Below are 22,679 nucleotides of genomic sequence, written 5' to 3' on the forward strand. Positions count from 1 at the left end.
TTTGCAATTTAACATGCAAAAGACAGGTTGGATTCTCAGGCCAGCCAGGCTCAGAAAGGGATGAGTGGATGGCAAAACAGCGTGATGGAACAATAAACCCCATACCCACGGTGGGGCAACAAGCCTTAAACAGGAGATGTTCATAACAATGCGATTGCTTAAATTAATTTAGAAAAACTCCTAACAGGTGTTAAAGAAATGGCTGTTTCTTTCCATCAGAAAGAGAAGTTCTTTGCCATGCTGCCTTGAAAATCACATTAAAAACCAAGTTAAATAGTACCTTGTGCCATTACTAGTAGGTGCATTTCCTATCCTTCCCTATCAAGGAAGCTTACACTTCTCTAAAGACCACATGCATAGGTGGACAAATAACATAGGAAAAAGGAAAAATTACTAAGAAGTTAATAATGTTATACATTTTATTAACTTCATAAATGACCCTAATAATTTTGCTGTGGGTGAAGGGCAAGAGGGAACTAGGAGAGATAAAATATGTTATATCTGTAACAGTTCAAGGGTTCCATAAAATAGATGCACCCCCTGAGTTGAACACAGAATGATGTTCTGAGAAAAACATTGAACCTTCAATTTTTTTTCATCTTAAATATCAGGAGCTTTAAATGAAGAGAACAGGCTTCCACACACACAGTTTTTGCTTCAGATGTTTTGACCAGTTTCAGCCTGTCTGGGCAAACTCTTCCAGGCAAGGTCATCCTACCGTAGCCTCTTGTTTTGGCTGCCCCCACAAAGCTCCTGCTCCAATAAAGTTGCATTGGGCTGTGTGCAAGAGAGATATCTCCAAAGAGAATTAAGGCACAAAGCAGGGAGAAGTGAAACCTCCTCCATTCTAATGGAGGCTGCAAAACCAATTGCATTAATACTCCCTCAATTCCTTAGTGCATCATTTGAAGATGAAATTTGTTAAGTAACTATCTCTGCATCATTATCATGATGAGGCAGTTCAATAGTTAGAACCTCAACACTCTACCAGCCTGAACCTAGGGAGGCAGAATAAAAACTTCACTCTTAAAATTTCAATTGTGCTGTTCACTGCTGGGATAAAAAAAGATTAAAACTTCTAAGTAGTTGGCAGAGACATAGACATCACAGAAAAGTGGTGTCTCTGTTAGGTTCAGGGTACAAGATTAAAAGAATGCAAGTAACAGAAGAGTTGAGCATCATTTCTCTGCCTCAGTGGGCATAATACCAACTATCTATTAGATATTCAGAGATGATCCTCAAAAAGATTCTACCTGGTTAATTTTCAAAAATAAAGACATTTCCCTACATTATTCCCACTCCTACAGGTAAGTATGCCAGAGAATTTGGGGAAGGAAGCCAAAGGTATTGAAACGACACTTAAAGTAAATCCTATAGGAATTCACTCAGAGTGAATCCTACTGAAATCATCCTTTGAGGGCATCAGAGGAAAATGGGCTAAGAACCTCCAAGCCCTGGAAACACATTGGCATCTATCTTGATCGACTTGTGAGATTTTCTTTCCTCCTTGTTGCTTTTTGCATTGATATTGTTGTACATTAAGGTCCGGATCAGATATTATGGGCTGATCAACTGTGTTTACTGCAAGCTGTTGCCTTTAAAGTGCTTTCTTTTTTCTTTCTCCTCTGCAAGGTGGACGCAAATCCTAATGCTTCCTGTAGGCTTGATCTGCAGGAAAGGAATTAGAAACTGTTTTGTCAGAACAGGGAAAGAAAAAGGTGAACAAAGGTCTCATTATTATCCTTTTGAACCTGAACAACTGCACCAAGGACACAGTGGGCTGTCCTGGGGTCAATATTGACAGAACCTAAAGCTTTGCTGTGTGCATGAGGGAACCATTTGCCTGCAGAAATCTTGCTGCTGGAAAAGAATGATGGACTAAACTAAACATCTGTACTTTGTGCTGGTAAGCACAGTGTCCTCCTGCCTGGACAATTGTGACAGCTGGGTCATGCAAAACATATTGTCCTAAAGAAACCTCCCATGCTGCTGAAGCACTCTGTGCAACCAGCACCAGTGGTGACCTGACTTTGGGAACAGCACAGGAGAGCTCCTTCCTGACTCCAAACAGGGGATCCCACCCCTTCCCTCCTGGGAAACCTCAGACACATTTTGAAACAATTCCTTGCCTGTGACTGGGAAGAAAAACATTTGGATTTAAATTCTCCAACAGTTTGGCCTGCCATGACCCCATCCGGAGATCATTTTGTAATCACTATATTTAGTGGGTTAGTGTACACCCCTTCCAACAGTTGGAGAAGAACTGATGATAACTACCAAGAAAAGAGTGTCTTGATTTATAGCAATACTAAGAAAAGTGTTTAATTGTTTACAAAGCTGTTAAACTGCTTTTCTTAATGTAGATGAGTTCAGCAATAAAAATTTGAGATAATCATCAGGAATCTGTTTTAGAAATACACTACTTTATTCTTCTGGAAGCAGAAAAGTTGCCTACTAGTGCATGCCAGGACAGTAGGGCAGTGTCCTTTCCATGGAGTTTTCTTTCCCAAGTGTTATTTTATGCCTCAAATGCTAAAAGATGTTTTGCTGCTGCTCCATGGGAGAAAGGTAGCCTGTAGAGCAGAGTATGCAGGCAGAAGTGGACCAGTATTTTCCAGCTGGAACTAGGTTGTTGCTATAGTAACACTCAAATGATAGACAGATTTTCTGAATGTGCAGTGGTCTACTGTGATAAGAGAGCTTCCAGGATTCCTACCAAATTACTCCAAACTTGCTGGGGTGCAATACATGGAATGCCACATTTTTGAAATAGCACGAGCAAACAAAAACCAGTACAATAACCAAATAATTTTTCCCTCCAGCTTTCAAATAAAAAGTGCACTTTACACATGGCATTTATATTCCTAGACAATATCTTCCTGACTATCTCTTTTTAGTGCACTGGCATTCCAAATGACAGACCACACTCTAAGTTTAACACCACCTCCAGACAGATTTAATACGCAGCATGCAAAGTCTTGCGTGCACACGTCACTGACTCCTTTGGAGTTTTATTTCTGGGTGAACGCAGCCTGTGCACTGGTGAGAATCCCATTGAGTCAGTGGAGCCTTGCAAGAGCACACCACTCTGTTCAGGGCTATATTTTGCAGCTCAGAGACCTTAGAGATAAGCACATGGCGGAACAAATATTACGTTCATAAACCATCCAAAGAGAAGTTTCCCAGGGGCCACTTCCAAAAAGTATAAAACTCACTGCCCTTGGTCATGTCCCCCTCACACACACTGTGCATGTGGTTTTCATTCAAAGCAGTTTCCTCCTCTGCTCTTCCTTCTTGCTCTGCTCCGGGGGAGGAGGGTTCAGGATTTTGGATTTCCAGGAAGAAATCTTTCTCTGAGCACAGCCGGGGCTCGTGAGCATTGCAGAGACATTTTGGCTGTGTCTCTTCATCATCCATTAGCTCTCAGTGGGAGTGCTACTGCACAGTCTGCAGTCTGCAGCTGACAGAGTGTGTTTAATATCCCTGTGCCCCAGTACCCAATCCCCCCAGCATTTCCTCTCCCTAGCAAGCTGCTGCCAATTATATTGGTGAAATCTTCCACTGAACTTAGGCTGATTTTTTGTAAAGGAAATTTCATCCCCGCTGGAATGTCCAAGACAGAGGTTTTGACCTGTTTGTGTGTATGAAATATAGTGTGTACTTAGATTACCCTCCCTACCCTTAGACTTGTAACCTAGCTATTACTAGTGCCTTTATCCTCACAAGAGATGTGGGACATAGGGAAGTTTTAACAGCAGCTTTGATGTAAAGGTAGCTGTTAAGGAGACCTTTGCACAAAATGTTAAATGGGAAGCCTTGAGCTGGAAACCAATTTTCCTCATTTCAGGGCTTAGATCTTATGCACACAGTTCTTCTGCTACCAAACATTTCTAGATAATAAAGAGGAAAGATTTCCTACACCTGTATGACAAAATCTCATTGATTGCAAGAGGAATTACATGTGCTGAAGGGTGTCAGAAGCACTAAATCATGTGCATGCCTAGATATGATAACAGATATATAATTTAGGAATGGATTAATACATGAAAGAATAGCTTGGAATTTGATTAAATAGTTACATGTATTTGCTTGTTATTTTGGGGGGGGGCGGGGGGAGTTTTGTTGTCTTATTTCTTAAGATTGCTTTGGAACTTTTTTTTCTTGCTTACTTGGTTTATACAGCTTTGATAATATTCCACAACAGGGCTTAACTAAACAAAAAGATTAATTGCCTTTATAATTCACAAGGCGCTCTGGATAATTAATTACTCAGCATTTATGGTTTGGCATGTGGTCATCAATCGTTCAAAAAATTCATGTTTGTAAACATATCCTTTGCAGCTGGTCTTCTTATGTCAGACTTCAAAATGACTAGTAGAGATATGACAGAGCTATAAATGTCTTCCTTTAAAATTTACTGGTTGTGCTCCAGTTTATTTCTTGTGGGAAAAATTAAGCAGCAGATGTGGCAGGGCAGGAGCTCTAAGGAAAAATAGTAAAGCATCTTAAATGGTTCTCAAATATATTTTCTTTTTCTCTTCCTGTTGTTAGGTGTTGGAATCCTTAACTGCCCTTTGTTATGGCTTCTGTCTGTGAGCATTAGTTCTGGTTGTAAGGTGACTTGAAAGAATTCTGAAATGAGACCTGTGGCAGAACAAGAAGAAAAGCTAACCAACACAGCTAGTATCTACTCAGATCTGCCCAGCAGGGGAAGGCAGTGTAAGAACCACAAATCCTGAAAGAATAGACTTTATTTTTTTCATCAGAAAGATCAGCAGCTCTATGGCTTAAAAAAAGAATCCTTAATACTCTCCATGGTAAGACTTAAGACTATCTGGTCATTAGATAGCAGAAATCACAACCATCTGAGCTGGAGTTTTTCATTGGGGTTGAAGTTGATGTACGAGATGTGTCCCACAGCTGACTGATTCTCCCACTGCACAGTCCTGATCATCACCACCCAGGGCTGCTCAATGCCCTGAAAGGGGCAGAAATTCTGTGAGGGAAATGAAATGCCTTCTTATAAAGTTAAGGATCAAATGATCTTTGAGACAGACTCATCTTCAGATTGCTTGAGTTATGTTATTTCTTCATTTCCTAAGTTGCAAACACTTCCATTTCAAGCTGTGCACTTTTTACCAAGTGATTGACAGCCACTATATGCATGCATATATGTATGCAAATACTGAGAGAGTATGCAGCATCTATTTTTAGAAGTGATACAGGAAAAGGCAACTGAACACCATTTCTATTTAAATTATAGTGTCAGTTCATTGCTTTTTTAAAGACTAACTTGTGCTTTTAAAATCAGATGCCAGCTACTATGCCACAAAATGAAACTCTGATCTGCCTTAAGTGTAGGCTTCAACTTTAGTACAGAACTGTTGAAAGACACATATTTAGAATTAGAAGGACCTTCCTGGTTGCCATGAGACATCTCTACAGGCTATGCTGAAAGGGCTGACTTCTGGGAGACCAGGACAAGGGCTTTTGAAAAAGAGTAGGTACCATTTTAGTGACTGCAGAGACTCCACATGCAAATCAATGTAAATTTTATGCTTGTTTACTTTGACCTACTGTGTCAGGGAGATTTCTGTACTGCAGTTGTCATTCCCTCAGGTATCTCTGTCCTGGAGTTTGTGGCCCTATCTCCATGTCTTTCCTCCTAATATTCTACCCTTGGGGGGTAAGGCATGAACCCCCCAGACCTGGTATGTGCTTTCCAAGCCTGTTTTGGAGGGTGGAAGAAAAGGACTCTTTAGTATAAATAGTTTTTCAGCTTAATAATATATTAAAAGGTAAGCAAACTTGCTTATCTGCTGACTGTAAGACTTGGACATGATCAGAGGTGACAGTGTTAGCACCCAGTCTTGCGTCATGTGAACCCCCAGTCTCTCACTGTCATATGTACAATCCACACCACTTTGGGGGGCAGAAGGGGACAAGAGGGGTATAAGGCTTAAAGTGAAACAAATTCCAGATACTGAAGAGTTACCTGTTGCATGCAAAAAAGACAGGCCACACTCTCTAAGGCTGGGTTCATAGAATCCTAAGCTAAAACAGCCTACAGTGTGCATAGTAGAAGCAAGGAAATTATCTATGTTTGTCTTTGCTTGCCTCAGATCCTAGAGTGCCATGTTATTACTGGCTCATTTTTGAGGCAGCTTAGGGAAGAGGAAGGCAGCTGGAAGATTGCTCTGCACAGGGGCAGCTCTGACAGCTCCAAAATCTGGTTGGTAGTGTCAGTTCTTCCCTGGTGAACAGGTGAAGCAAGCAGCAGGCTCTGAGTAGCCTTGGGAAGCCTCATGCAAGGAAACACTTGAACTCATAAGAACAATAAAGAAACCCTTGAGTACCACTGTAGGGCATTTTTTACGTATGTGGAAGGAAGAAGTGGGTAGCTGGTGCTGACAGGACTCAAAGGCTTGGATGCTTGGCAGCAGTACTGAGGTTCACAGAAAGAATCCAGGGGGAATAAATCAACAGCACTGCATTATGTGTTATGAAAAATCTACAGAGAGGCTTAACACAGCTATCTCAATGAATACTGTGAGCGAGTTTCAGCATAAATTACCCAGTCAATTCCTTCTCTTGCTGATGCACATAATAGGGATGGAGATTTTGCATGGCTAAATATAGAAGGATTGTGGGGCAGAGATATTCTGTACACCTTGACTAGAGCTTGCAGTTTACACAAGTCTCTATGTGTCAAAGAGAGTACCACTCAGAATACCATGGTTTTTCCTGCCATTTAGGGCTGGCCTGTGTTAGAGAGGCTTTATGCTGCTATTTTCACTAGCACTCAAAGATACAGGCCCTTTTTTGAGTGTTTTACATCTGTTTCTGGAAGCTGCAGTTTATGATGTTTGAAAGTACCATTTGTACTGAGAAACTCATTTTGCAGCTGGAAGCAGAATAAGCTGTGCCACTAGAAGAAGCACGTTTAACTGGTATGATTACATGGGGTCTCAGGAAAGCAAGAATGGCTCCTTTACTAGTGCAGCTAAAGCTGCAAGACTTGCTTGCCTAAACAAATCTTCAGATGCACTTTTCCCACTCCAGCTGTTTCCATCCATAACACTCCCAGAGCTCTCAGGTCCTTCCCTGCAACATGGAGTGCAGTGGGGGAGATGGAATTGAAAACCACATCTGCTTTCTTTCTAAGTGCCAAACTAGGGAAGTGGGCATGGTATGCAACAATGGTTTATTTTCAACCAGTCTGGTTACAGTGACAAACCCTGATTAATCTGCATGTGTGAATAATGCCTTTGCATTCTGCCTGGAAATAAGCTCGTTCTGTAAGCATGGCCTGAGCTTGCCAGCCCTCCTTCAGCACACAGCTCCCTCCACAATCCCCCAGATCACTGCACACACTCTCTTGCTGCCTTATAACCACTGGGAAATTTTCTGCCTACGTTCTGAAGGACACTGTTTCAGCTAGAGCCTTGCCAAGTGCACAGTGCCTCTGCATAAAGAGAACAGACAAGGGAGAATTTACTTTAAATGGAGCAAACTTAATTACAAAAGAAGAACTTTTCTTGGGTAGAATGATGGCTTTCTCATGGATTTTTCTGCTTCCAGGATTCTTTTTGCTTAATTTATTCTTACTTTTTTTTTTAAACATGGGTGTGGTGCCTGAGGGCTTGGCTTGGGACAGGCAAGTGCTTCATGCATGTGGCCAGCCTGAGCCACATTCTGACACATCCTTCACTTTCTCAGAGCTTGAGTTTGAGGGTTTGTGTTCTGGGAGCCTCCCTGCTCAGTGGGGAGCTATTCAATACTGTGATAGAACATGGGGAGAGGTTTATCTCATCCTGAAATAAATGCCTATTAGCTGGTTAGCTGAATCCCTTCCAGACTCCAGTGTGTACAGAGAGACAGAGAAGGAGGTAAGAACATGGTCAAATCAAACTGAATACAACAGCTATAGACATTTTTATTGATTCTCATCAGGGACAGCATTAATTAGCTAGGATTACCATAATTTTGTGGATGCCAGAGATTCAAAATTGCTACAAAACCAAGAAACCAACATTTGATGTGTGCACGTATTTAACATACCTGAGGAAAGATAAGAGGCTCCAGGACTGAGAAGCTCAGTTATATAGACAGCAACATTGTTTCTGAAGATTTTCAAGCATATGATCTCACAGATTTTTTTTTTCCCAAAAGTGTCAGAGACCTGTTCCTAGCAGTAGAACTATAGAATCATAGTATCATAGAAGAGTTTGAGCTGAAAAGAACCTTTAAAACTCATCTAGTCACATCACCTGTCAATGAGCAGGGACATCTTCAACTCAGTCAGGTTGTTTAGATCCCCATCCAAACTGATCTTCAATGTTTCCAGGGATGGGGTATCTACTACATCTCTGGGAAATATGCTTTGCTGCTTTACCACCCTCATTGTAAAATTCTTCCTCATTTCTAATCTAAATAATCTTATCTAAATCATAGCTAAATAATCAATGATCAGCTGATTTGTGAGTCCTTCAGTGCTTTAATGAGTAGTAAAGTTTTGAGAATTTGGGAGAAGAGGGAAGGGGCTGTGCCTGGAATATTTGGAGATCAAGTCCAAATCTGAAGTACTCCGCATGGTGTCCTGGAAGTCTCAGGACAGACCCTCCAGAGTGAAAGGAAGTTATATCTCTTCCTTTTCTTAATTTCATTCATTACTGCAAGTTTTGTTCCATTATAATGAATACTCAGCTCCTGTATGAAAGCATATTTGTACATACATACTCATTTTCTGGTCCAGCTCTTTTGAATACATTAGGAATTGTTTCCAGAAACATTATTATATGGAGGGGGATTCTATCTCTGAGGACTCTGAAAGTAATCAGAAACAGTAGATGAAGTGAGTACAGAGAACCTACTCCCAGCTGACTGCATACAACACTCCCTGAAATCCTATTCCATATGGAATATGTATGTGTTCCCTATGGAACATATGTGGTGCCACTGAATTTGCTGTAAGTACAGACTAGTTCCATACAAATACCTACTATCTGATATTTAATCTTGCACATTCAGTAGTTTGTGCTCTAAAAGCAGAGAAAAAAATTAATTCCCTTCTTTGACCTGACCTTTAGGCACTGAAACCTGTACATGGCCCACATCCAGGCTTAACCCCTTCAGACATTTCATTATTTCTAAAAGGAAGGCTAGCTTCTATTGTGAAAAATGCAACATATCACAGACTGTGTCCTTGTTGTTCCTTTGGGCAGAGACAGGGAAAAAAACCCACCAGCTGTTCTAGGGGGTAGGGCAAGATATTTGTTAGGGATTAAATTCTCTTGTATAAGGACACTGCTGATTTTCTGCCTAGATATGACTTCCCTGTCTACTGTGTGCTGCTTGTCCATTACAAAGGAATAATTATGCCCAAATGCCCTGAAGTATGACAGAAATGAAGGTCATGGAACAGATATAGTTAACTCCTATTCTCCTATCCAGCTTTGAATAAAGACCCACCTAGAGGATTGCTGCATTGTGGCTGCACTCTTTGCCCACCAACAGGGATGAGAAAAACATGTGAGTTTTCAGAGATGTCAGAATGGGCATCCTTTCTTCAGATTAATGTGTTCATCTTGTTTTGAGGACAAATGCAAATAAAGCACCTGAAATGATTACACTGCAAGTGTAATTCACAGCTCTGCCTCTAAAATCATGTGACCATGCATGAAATAGGATGCTTCTGACTTCAAAACATATTTTCTCTTATGAAGATCAAACCCTTGTATTTTGACTTAGTGTATATAGTACCATAAATTGGTAAACATGTTTTATAGACAAAAAATAAAATTTTTTACTCTATTGGAGAAAGTAAAGTGTGTGTGTGTGGGGGGGTCTTGAATGTCTTCTGTCACCACAGCTGCTCTGTTCAATACAACCCAAGTGGAAAATGCCTTGCAAAAGTACCTGCATCACCTCCATCTCTTACATCTCTGTGGTAGTTCCAGGGATGTGGCAAGTCACAGCTGCTGCCATAGACCTGCCAATTCCTTATGTGATACCCAACAGCTGTTGGAAGCTGTATGTTAAAACTCATGCTGGGATTTGAATTTCTATATACTCTTCCTCAGGAAGTGAAAACTGCAAAGCAATCTTTATGTCCCTTAACTCCCAGCCAGTGCTTCCTTATTAATAGGGATTCCACTTTGGCTGAGAATATGGACTACAGCATGCTGTTATTCTTAATTTCTTTATTTTTTTATTTTTTTTTCACAAAACTACATTTTGGCATACGATCACTGCCTCCATCTGCCTACTACACATGCATGTGGTCTCAGTTACAAAGCACTCTGATTTATATCTTATGTAAAAATGCAAAGCTTTGGGAACACATCTCAGGAGGGCTGCAGCTTTCTCAGGACTGGCAGCATCTGTATTCCTCTGCCTCTGCCAAACACCATACAGAGGGCTCAGTTCCAATACCATTAGTGCTGCTGAAGCTGATTTCTGGCTACTGCTACATTTTTCAATGGCTGCTGTGGGCTGTATCCCCAGCTGGAGAGTTGAGAACCCAGAGACAAGGTGCAGAGTGGAGCAAACAAGGAAGCTGCAGGTAGAATATTGCTCACCAGTCTAAGCAAGTCTCTGCCAGACAGGGTCCAAAAAACTGCAGGAAATTCAGAAAAGGGCAACAAAAAATATTTAAAGGACTTGAGGGATTCATTTGCAGAGAAGATTAAAGAAATAAAAGTTTAGCTCAGTATCACTAACAGACTAAGGGGGAATAGAATAACTTCATAAAAGCCTCTGCAGGTGCAAAGAAATAGAGAAACCTTGTTTAAAATGATTTAAGGAATAGCTAGTAACAAAAGAGTGGCATTGATTAAAGGAAATGTAGTCAAAACCCCTGGAAGCTTTTTGTAACATTGTTGTAACCTAGAGATGGATCACTGAATTCTAGAATCCAATGGAAGTTCTCTTGCTTTGATAATTTGAAAAACAGACTGGACAAATTTGCCAGTACTAATTGGGAATGAACAAGATAAATATTAAATGGAAAAATATGTACTTTTTTTTTAAGAGGTAGGAAAACACCACTAAGAAGAAGGTGAACCTGTGCAGCAGAGGTGCAAAGGAGACTTTAATGGCTCTCTCAGTGTATGGCACCAGGAGCTGAGCAGTTTGACTCAGATACCCTCTGGCTGATCCACAGATGTGATCCACATGAGACAAAACCTTTCAGACTTGTTGGTCATGTAGCAATAAGCTGCTTTACCCAAGCAGATTTCTGGTGCTGTACTTAACGCCAGTCCCAGGATTCACATTTCAGACAGGAACCGTGTAGGAGGATGAATCCCATCCTGTCTACCACCCACTCAGACCCTTTCTTTTTTTCCTCATGTGGTGCTGAAGTAACCCTGATGAGCAGAAGAACTGCACTGAGAAGATCTGGTGCAGAAAAATGAAAAGTGCCCTCTGTTGTGATGAAGAAGTCCAAGCTGCGATAAATAGAACTAGAGTCATCATTTGAGGATATATGCTGGGGAGGTTCAGCTCTACTGAAAAGCTGCTGGGGGTTCTAGTGAGAAGCAGACCAAACATGATCCAGAGTCTGTCCTTACACGCCATACCTGAGCCTGTACCAGCAAGAGCACAACCAGCACATCAAGGAAAGTGATTACCTCATAGTGATAGAGGTAATGGTACTTTTTAGGCCTCACATAGAAAGAACACTGTGCCCCAGTTTGACAGAAGCATTGAAAAACTGGAGAGGACCTAGAGAAGGGTCATGAAGATGATTAGAGCATTGTAGAATATGGCATGAAGAAATCTTGAAGAAATTGGCTTTGCTTGTTCTGGAAAATGAAAGGCTCCAGGGGGATGTAGTCACAGTCTTTCAATACCTGAAATGCAGCTACGGAGTTGATGGATGTCCTGACAATGATGCATAGAGTTTCATCAAGAGAAAGTCTGTCTGGATCTAAGAAATAAATTTTTGTTGTGAAACAAAACACTGGCTGAGGCTGACCGGAAGTGGTAGAATCTCCCTCATGGCAAACATCCAACACAGGGATGAGACTTGCCAAGCTGACTTGGGTTACATGACAAATATAGAATACTTCTGTCATACAGAAATGATTCTTACTTTCACAAAGCATATCCCTGCATTTCTTTCTTGCAGTTCCTTAATTAGCTTTCTTTTTAAGGTTGCCTTAGAAAAGACCTTAGTTAACTTGTTCCTTTCCATAGGACAGGTGAATTTTTCTTTCAAGTTCCAAAGGAACATCTCTCCAGCATGATATCAAGCTACATCTCTTTGACTTCATTGTGGCCAATTTATTTGCTCAGATAATTCCATATGCATTTTGCCCTAAAAGAGATTTTAATATAAAGAGCACATTTCTATCCAAATCAGTTACTTCAAAATGTTACTTCAACCATCTCTTTTAAACAAGAGCCCAAGAAAATTATCCAAAAGCTTTAGGCTAATTGTTATTTCTAATATTTGGTTTCAGTTTTCATATTTTGACTTTATTAAATCTTTTTCAAGCACGTCTTCACCTTTCTTCATAAGATAGAGAAACTTTCTTTTGAAGCAACAAATTTCTATAAGTGATTTCAGCTATTTTGGTGTGAATCAGAAGATCTGGCAAAGCTGACCCTCTTCTGTGAACTTTCCAATTCAATCAGACAATATCATTTATCAATGTTGGACCAAGCTGCTTTTCTGGCATGTTTCCAAGGCACTGAACTTTGGATACTGAGCAGAGTAATCCACAGAAGTTCAGTATATGTTAGCAAAATGTAAGAGTTATTTCTTTAAATGCTCCTGTGGAGCCCTTGCTGGCCAGGAGCACTGCATCCAAGATGTGAGCCTTTGCTTATGAAGGAAGGCTGTGCCCTTTGAAAGAATGGAAGTGGGAGTGGTGAAAGAGGCAATGTACCCACGCTGAGTTGAACACTAATGAAGTTACCTAGCCTCAGAGGAAGAGAATGGATGTTCCGTCTTCCTCTGTCAAGCCAACATTTCTATGGGCTTTTAAATCCCATACTTAATGCTGATATGCATCTTTGTAAATGTGATATTTTTCCTCCTGAGCCAAGCATATTTATCAATCCCATGAGCTGCATTTTAAGTAGTTAGAGATTACAATGTTTTAAAACAAACCAATGTGTTTTAGTGAGTTACTGAATAAATGGAACCCAGAATGGGCCCTACTTATAAAAGGTAGCTATATTAACTATGCAATCTTATTAATTAAATTGGACTTGAATATATATATAAATAAGGTGAAATTTGGTCCAACATTTTTAATTCTCATCTTGTCATGGTCATAAAGGTCGGGGGGGAGGGAAAAAAGAAAAGGAAAAGGAAAAGGAAAAGGAAAAGGAAAAGGAAAAGGAAAAGGAAAAGGAAAAGGAAAAGGGGAAGGGGAAGGGGAAGGGGAAGGGGAAGGGGAAGGGGAAGGGGAAGGGGAAGGGGAAGGGGAAGGGAGAAGGGGAAGGGGAAGGGGAAGGGAAAGGGGGAAGGGGAAGGGGAAGGGGAAGGGGAAGGGGAAGGGGAAGGGGAAGGGGAAGGGGAAGGGGAAGGGAAGGGAAGGGGAAGGGAAGGGAAGGGAAGGGAAGGGAAGGGAGGGAAGGGAAGGGAAGGGAAGGGAAGGGAAGGGAAGGGAAGGAAAGGAAAGGAAAGGAAAGGAAAGGGAAAGGAAGGAAAGGAAGGAAGGAAGGGAAGGAAAGGAAAGGAAGGAAGGAAAGGAAAGGAAAAGGAAAGGAAAAGGAAAGGAAAGGAAAGGAAAGGAAAGGAAAGGAAAGGAAAGGAAAGGAAAGGAAAGGAAAGGAAAGGAAAGGAAAGGAAAGGAAAGGAAAGGAAAGGAAAGGAAAGGAAAGGAAAGGAAAGGAAAGGAAAGGAAAAGGTCTAATGAAAAGCTAGAGAAATAACCTACTAATCTAGGGAAAAAAAGAATCAAACACAATTTCCATAGGCTTATAAGCACACATGTATCATGGGGATTAGTGAGAAACTTAATTGTCAATGTACTGCCTTTGAGAGCTTTGCCAGATCTCATATCTTTGACGGTTCTGATTTTCTTCTAGCTGGTGTCCCTGCCTGAGTTTCTAATGCAGCTAATTCCTCAACTAAATCAAAAGAAGAAAGCTTAATTTTAATGCCCTAGAGTCTTTGCAAGTGACTTTCACACTGGAACAAACTTGAAACTATTTTAATATGGAAGAAAAGCAATTAACTTTGTCAGTAACTTTTTCACTTGCATGTTTGGTATTATTTCAGCTGCGATTTTAAATGAGTTCTCTGCACCTCACTTTGCTTCTTACTTGATTTGCCAATGAAATCTGATCTCAGTGTTAGTCATATCACAGTCTTGCATGAAACTAAGCTGAAGACAGGCTTTACTCCTAGCTGAACCTGCATAATTTTGATGGAATGTGATACTCAGCCACTTCACTTCTGACTTGGTCAATAAACTACAATCTCGTTTGGGGTTGCAGATAAATTGAATGATTTTGAGAAAAACGAGTTGGTTTCAACACGGTATTTGTGTTTTACAGCAAATCTGTGTGCTTTGGGGCTCCACAGTTTGTCATGCTTTAATCAGGTAGGCTCCATCCAGCAATGAACAGCGATGCCATTTCCCTGTTGGTGTGGTGAGAACTCCTGTGTGCTCCTGCAGGACTGGCAAGTCTGTGCTGTGGGCACCCTCTGTGAGCAGAGGAGAGCAGCGGGGCAGAATCACCTCCCTCACCCTGCTGGACACACTGCTTTGGATGCAGCCCAGGAAATTGCTTTTCTGAGCTGTGAGAACCCACTGTCAGCTCATGTTCAGCCTCTCATCCACTATCCAAAATGTCATGCTCAGAGAAAATCATGACTGTGTTAAAAGTACATTTCCTTCCAAGTTTTGTGTTTTCCATTTTCCTTCAGTTTTCAGGGTCCTGAAGGCATAGCAGTCTTCCTCTTTTCAAGAGGTTCTTCCTAGCTGTAGAGGCAAAGTCTTATTTTTGTGAAGCTGGAAGTGAGGGGTGCTTGGAGAAAAGTGAAACTCCCTTGATACAGCCTCGTGTCATGCCTCCTTAGTGCAGCCCATGCCTCATGTTCCAGCAGCCCAATGCCACCAGCTATTTCCTGGCTGGCACATCTCTCCCTCTAAAGCTCAGTGCTGACAGTCAGTGACTGTCCTGAGGCGCTCCATTATCCCTGTGTCCTGCCACCTACGGCAACCCACTCTCCCCTCTGATTTGCAAATTTCAGTGGTCCATGCCCACACCACAGTGGCTTGTTGCATCTTGTCCACTGCTCATTTTCACTTGGCTGGCAGACAGAGCCTGATTCTTCACCCTCGTGCCTGCTTGGTCTGTGATGTCCTTCCATTTCCTGAAATCTCTAGGCTGTCTCTCATATAACTGCAGAATTGAATTACCTTTCCTAGAAAGATCTTGGACACACGTCCTTTCTCAGATTTTTTTCTCAGGAAAGAGGGGCTGCTTGGGAGAAAGCTGATAGACTGACTGCTGCAGATCCTGTTTCCCATAACACTCACAGCCCAGGGCAGGAGGCACACAATGAACCCTTTACCACCCAGGAGCTCTTGGGCTGCACTCATGCCAAGTCTCCGTCCTGAGTTAGTAATGGTCTACATGCATTATTTCATTTGGTTGTTTCTTATGTGTGGCTGTCAGTCATGAACATGTGAAGACAATTAAGTTCTCAGCTCAAAAAAGAGGCTGTGCATTGAGGTCTGTACTCCATCGTACTTCTCTAGGCAGCATTTCCCTCATAATGGATGAACAGCTTGTTTATAATTAATCTGAGCCCAGGGACATCCCTTAGCTTGATTTTCTGTATGCCTTCTTCCTATTCAAGCAGCAGCAAGGCAAGAACAGACAATGGTTGTGTGGAAAATGTGCTAAAGAGTATCTGTATCAAGTTCAAGCAGTACAAACACAGCTTGGGTGAGGAAGGGGATATTTTAACTGAACAGAGCCCCTAAGAATCAGACACCTCTAGATGGAGATCCTTTTGGTGAGGGACATTCACTGGACCACGGCCCCATTTAAACATTGGTGGTCATCTTTAAGAGTTGTTAAAGCATCCCAGCAGCTGCAGGAGTGGGAAAGGATGTCCTGCAGCTGGGTTTGACTATAAAGTTTCCTTTTCTTTCTGTGCATCTTTCTAGAAATGCAGCAACTCCACCACTGTTTTTTGAAACATGGAAGTCAGTCTGTTTTTCCTTTCTCTTCATTTTCTTTGGTGATCAGGGTGATTTTAAGACATTTGGCAAACAACGGATGCTCCATTTCCCAATGAAACAATAAGCCATAAAACAACTTTACTAGAAAATTCTTGCAACTCTCAGCATGTCCCTCAAGACTTGGGCAGCAACTGAGTGCTTCCATACTAAACAGTAAGGACCACTTTGAACTCTGGTCATGTAAGGCATCAGCTGAGAGGGATGTTCCCTAGGGAACATCCCTATTGCTAGCCAGTGCTTCTGGAGAGGACTCTCCAGGGATCAGTGTTAGGTGTGTTTCTGGAATGTGCTACACAGCAGTGGAAGGATATTCAGGCCTCTTGCAAGTTTGAAACAAGAGCCAAGAGGGAATATAATTTTCCAAGGCTGGGAGAGCACCATTTCAAAGTAAAGGCTAAATAACCGATGCTCTCATCTAGTGGTGAAACTTCTATGGCTGAGAAACTATGGTGAAACTTCTATAACCCAATGGCTGAGATGTCAGACACCCACCTGAGCCTCCCAGGAGACGTGGAATTGGAAGGGCCATGCCACAGGACAGTGCCACTCCTGGGAACTTCTGCAGGGCTTTGCAATCTGTGGGAGGCTCCCAAAACCATTTAAAAGCTCATGAGAAACCAACTAATAAACTAATTTAAAACTACAAGATTAGTAATAACAAATAAAATGATAACATCAGGATCAAGGGTGCTTTGAAGGCAAGGGAAGCATTCTCAGCAGCATTCTTAAAATGTCTTAAGTAACCTTCAGTGAGATGCAGGCACCCTCATTATCTTGGCATTGGTTCCTAAAGCATGAAGGCTGCTATCAAAATGCTACCCAAAGATAGTAACTGGGAACACATTATGGTTGGGTGGTTGCTACAAGATTACCATGTAATTAATATGCTAATGTTCTGCTGAACACTGTTGAACTTATAATTATTGGCCAGAAGAATATCATACTTTTGTTTATTTCATTCTTTTTAGTTTACACCTGAAAACTTACAGTCAAATGTGAGCAATTACCATAGGCTCAATTTATTGGAAATCACCCTGTGACACTATTGTAAATAATTTCATGAGGTCTGCTTAGTTCTTTCTAATATGCTTATTTCCATTTGATATGCTTGGAAGCTAATCAGATCAGCAGGAAAGTGTGCTGTTCTTCTCACTATGTTTTTTTTAAAGGCATAGCTGATGCCTACAGCATATCCCCAGAAGCAAAATTCGTTAATGATGCTGAGACTGTATTTTGTCACAAGAATGGTAAAAAGGGTTTTAGCATATTCTCTTGTTATACTGTAATTGTTACTGCTCTGTTTTGACTTCACTGCCCTTCTTTACTATACCTACATATGGTAAAGCAAATAGGAAAATAATTCTAACACTGCTCTTGTATGCACACATTTTCCAACATATTTTGGAGCACTTCGCACTTCCATAATTCCCATTGTACAAAGTCCTAATTCCCAAATCTCAGTACAATGCCACATATGATAGGGCTTCACACAAAGCAAGGGGCAGGACACTCCTTGAGAGGACAGAATATTCTGGAGTGCACTCTTAATGTAGCTGAAGGACAGAAAGGCAGCTCTTCTGACAAGCAGTAGGGCTCCAAGCAACAGACAGAGATTGGCTGGCATTTCGCTGCAGGTCACAATAAAGAGGGAACTACACATTTTCTGTTTAACCTGAGTAGGAAGAAGAGGCAGCAACATGGATAGAGCTTGGCTAGATTTTAGCTGAATATCTAAACTATTCTCTCCAAAAAGCTAATCCAGTATTGGCAAGCCATGAATTTAATGACTTGGAACAAGATCCAAAGGGAGCCCACAGAGTGGTTTATGACACGTTTGCTAATGAAGGATTCTGTGTTTATTTATAGGGATGAAATTGATCCAATACTAAGTAATATATGAGAAAAAATCAGTAAGAATTCATTTAGGTTGACTGAAACCAAGCAAAAAGTACTGCTAAAACTATTGGGATGATGAAAGTGCTGATAAAATCCATTCCCAATCAAAATATAGCTGTCAGTGTTTGCATCCTGTGTGGAGGTTTTACACCTGCAAATGAAGGAAAAGTCTGTGGCAAATGAGTGAGAAGCCACAAACACAGTGGGTGGCTGTCACAAGAAATTATGCTGCCAGAGTAAAAGAAAAATCACTCTTCAAAATGAGAGCAAAACATGGGTAGCAAATAGACCAAAGATGCTGCCTTAATGAAGAAGAAAGTTAAGGAAAGAAAAGATCACATCAGAACTAATGTCACCTTGTCAGTAAGAGACCAGGTGTCACTGACAGAGATGATTCCTAGGATGAATGCCACTGCAAAGCCCAAGCAAAATTCCAGCACACCAGTCAAAGTAACACTTGTAAAAGTCCATAAGCAGTCACAGCTCTCAAACCTTGCAAAACTGTCAGGCAGAGATCTTTTTATAAAGGACAGAACTGCTAATCATCATGTCAAGTGTGTCCACAAGCACACTGCATACTCAAGCACATATGGATCTGACATTCAGGTTGTGGAAAACTGCCATTCCTGTACTATAATCCTAAGAACTTCAGTCTAGGATACAACATGACACAAATCTGCATCTTGTTCCAGACACCTAAGAAAGGAACAAGTGCATCATCAGAGTAAAATATTTTCATCCTTTTCTATCAGCTTAGGATAACCCTAAAAAATTGGTAGAAAGATGTGCTACTGTTGTTATGTATTTGACTTAAAAAGATATTAGAGGTTTCAAGTTATCTTGCCAAGCTTTTACTTTATTTTTCAGAAGTCTTGGTAACACTCAGGTCTGTTAACGATTGCATTTCAATGGGATGCTGGCAGGAATGCACCTTCATCAAATGGTGTACATAATAAAAATTCAGAGGGATGACTTGTGGCTCTGTTACTGCAGGTAGGGCAGTGAGCAGTTTATGCATGCAGCTCTTCCAGCCCTACAGTAATAACGTAAGCACAGATTGAAAAAAGACGTGTGCAATTGCATTTGGCTGAGAGGGTTTCCATCAGGGTGTGTGGGAGAAATGTGATTGTGGAATCTCATCGTATGATACCCATACTGCCGCTATTGCAAACCCATCTGAAAAACACAATCCATAAATATTTTTATTCCTATTTGAATAATGTGATTTGTCATTAAATACCAGGGCTCTAAAAGACATACTCTAAGCAATTTTATGTTTATATTAATTGAACTTACCTTATTGCTATTTTACCTCTATTAGGAATGGAGAAAAAGTAAGGGATCTAGAGGCAAATGTAATAAATATATTTTGATTCGTTTTAGCACAACATTGGTATTGCTGGTGACAGAGAATCATCAGTAAATAAAGTGACCTTGAAACCACCAATTGTGTGATGCATTAACAAGAGGGAAGACATGACAAAAATGACAGAGCATTTTCACTCCTCCTGCATTCCCCTGTGAAACAGGAAGCACAGAAAACCATAGCATCTGCGCTAAGGAAACATCTATGAGCATTAATTAATTATAACGCTAGTCCTCTGTGTGCTGGATGCAGTGTCACTGTCTCATAAACAGTTTATTCATTCCACTATCATCAACTCAATTATTTGAGATGCCTCTTGGCAGGTGCATATGACGTGCTCTTTCCAAAGCTCCTTTGTGATGAAATATTCTCAATGCTTAATGTATATTCCTGTATGCCACAGACTGTTAAAAGCCCAGTCACATGCCTAGCTCAAAAACCCTTCAACAACATCCAAGCTGATAATGTAGCAAGAGCCAGTCACAATGACAATAAAATTTGTGACTTATCAATTGAGACAAAACAAACCACTCAAAGCATACCACAGCCTGAGTGGGTTGAAGTCTATCCTTGCCTCATCCTCTGGCATGAAGAAGTGTGAGGAGTAAGAGAGTGGGAGCACTTGGAAAAGAGCAGAGCAGCGTGACTTGAAGCCTCCTCTCTAGCCAGTCTGGACGTGGGAGAGAGCCCACACTTGGCACAGACTGGCAGCCTCTGAGACAGCACCACCAGCTTGAAGCAGACTCCTGAACAACAGCAGCTACTCAGACCAACAGGAGAACATCACACCATGCTTGGGGTCCTATTTTCTATTGTATGTCAGAAGGAAATCTCCATGCTTCGAGGGTCTCCCATGGTTCAGGTAAGATCTTTAGCTCTTGAAGAGATTTCTCTGTGACTGTCCTGGTGCTGCCAAAAATAAGACTTAAAGCAAGTGGCTCAGCAGACACCTAAATCAAGCCATGGCTAACCATATACATACCAATCCAAAACTACTGGTGTAGCAACTCCATCCTTGGGATCTTCATGCTTTTTATTTGCTAAAATAGAAATACTCCTCATACCTAGTGTAAAAAAAAAAACAAGCAAAAAAAGATGTCATCGTAAGTGTTGGCCCATTGGGTGTATGTTATCAAGCACCAGGTTCTACAGCTGACTTCCACTATAGTGGGTGACAGTACTGGGAGATGGACCCACTTCCATGTGCTTCATAATCATTCCTCATTAAAATCCTTCCCTTCCCCTTCCACTGCTAGAGACCAGTATGCTCCCATTGTACAAAACCATGAGAAAACTCTAAATGAGAAGTCTGGCTACAGATATTCAGGAAATTCCCTGCCAAAGGTTGCGCTATTTATCCACAGTGCACTGTATATGCTTTACAGATGTGGAATATAATTAATGGACAATATTACCTGTCTCCACTTTTATAGCTGTTGTTTCAAGATGATGTCACACACAGACAATACTTTCTGGCTAAATTAAACTCCCATGGAAATAGGGAGGGAAGAAATTTAGGGCTATGCTACACAAGCCCAGATCCCAATGCTTCATTTTGCAATAGAGATGATGTACAAGTAGGCTAGCTTGTCTTATTTGCAGCTATTTTGTACTCTGATTTTCCTATATTATGGGGCAGTCAGACCAAAAACATGTTGTTGTTGTTAGAGACATGTACAATCTGGTTTTTTGCTTTGAGAATGCTTTGTTTATAAGGCTATTTGTTGGAGAGACAGAGGACAAATAGGAGAGGCCCATTCCATATTGCTAAAACTAAATTCAGATATGATAGAGACACAGAAGTGGTGCCACAGTCCTTCCAGTTTCATCGTGTCTCTGCTTTTGATCCTACCTCTGTGGAAAATAACAGCAAATCCCCATTGATCCCAAGGTTAGAGAGCAGGGCTTGACTTCAAAACATCTGCTGAACAGCTCTCTGGTGAGTGCTGACATTTTTGACTCTCAAACCCTTCATTAGGGTTTGCTGGCTTGTTTCATACTTAATATACTTGCTGTGCAGTCATGATGTTCCTGCTGCTATGGGAGACAGCCCATGGATGATATACACCCCCATGAATTTCCATCAGGAAGTGTAGATATTCCATTATAATGCAGGTATATTTACAACTACTTCCATCCTGTTTGACATTCACTAGACTTCTTTGTTTGTAATCCATCCATATTTACATGCTCCTGCATTGCTGAAATCTCAGTGTGCTCCTGCATCATCTCTGGCACCAGGCACACTTTCTTGGTCTTCTTCACAGATATCAGGATTTCTCAGAACACAGAGTTTTTGAAACTCCACCTGCTGTAGCTTTATTTTGGGTTTATGATTTTGTTCTTCTGGGACCAGGTGATAATTGGAGCAAAAGGTCTTTCTGGGGTTAAGAAAAACAGTAGCTCTTTGCCTTAGCAAATACAAGAAGGGTATAGATCTTATAGAGCTATAAGCTCAAACTCATGTCCACCATACTATTTCCTTACCATGCTGAAAGTTTCTTTACCATAAGATCAAAGCCTTGCCAAGCCTTGCCTTGCCTTCCATCTTTCAGCTCTCATTTATATGTTTTTTCCCTTTTTCTCCAAACTGCTAGTGAATGATTGCAATCTTAGCTAGACTTCCCACCGACTTGACTGGTTCAGACTTTTGTAACAGATTTAAGTAATTGTCTGGTTATTTAAGATACAACCACTTATTAGTCCAAGAGGATTTCCATTTAATGGAGAAACACAGATGTTCTGCAATTTTCTCTTAATAGGTGAATGTCCCTTCTTCTTTGGTTTTCCTCTGGTGGGCAGATGGGCCAAATGTTCCAAGAGCTGCAATCTGACACAGATATGTATTCATGGTCCCTGATGAGAAACAGAAAAAACTTTGTATGGAGGCCTCAAATTGATACCATTGTTTGTTGCAAATTTCCCAGATGTTATGATTCAAATGTTTTCATGATGCAGGGGAAAACAGCACTTTCCCTGCAGTCAGAGGAGCTCAAGGCTTTCCAATTATGGTCACACACTCAGACTTATTAGCACAAAATTTAATTTGAGTTAATCAGACTGAGGTGGGTAGAGCGCGAAATTAACTTGACTTCCATTTTGCATCATACAGCAAACCAGCTTGGTGAAATCAGTGTAGAAATCTGAGCTGTGAATGATGGATGAGCTGAAAAAAACCCAGAGAATAAACAGAGTTGTGC

General features: G+C 41.0%; 1 protein-coding gene across 4 annotated transcripts in view; it reads left to right on the forward strand.

Moving 5' to 3' along the window:
• ST6GAL2 (ST6 beta-galactoside alpha-2,6-sialyltransferase 2) overlaps positions 1–22,679 on the forward strand; it is a 175,265-nt gene that overhangs the window by 93,556 nt on the left and 59,030 nt on the right. Inside the window, exon 1 of one of the 4 annotated variants that reach the window (XM_064710017.1) lies at positions 20,267–20,341. The exons of the other annotated variants lie outside the window; for them this stretch is intronic. Within the exon in view, the coding sequence (XP_064566087.1) occupies positions 20,270–20,341 (72 nt within the window). The 5' untranslated portion in view covers positions 20,267–20,269. Of the gene's footprint in view, positions 1–20,266; positions 20,342–22,679 lie in introns of those variants that run through there. 4 annotated transcript variants of the gene reach the window in all.

The sequence above is a fragment of the Zonotrichia leucophrys genome, chromosome 1 (assembly GCF_028769735.1).
Source record: "Zonotrichia leucophrys gambelii isolate GWCS_2022_RI chromosome 1, RI_Zleu_2.0, whole genome shotgun sequence".
Lineage (NCBI taxonomy): Eukaryota > Metazoa > Chordata > Aves > Passeriformes > Passerellidae > Zonotrichia > Zonotrichia leucophrys.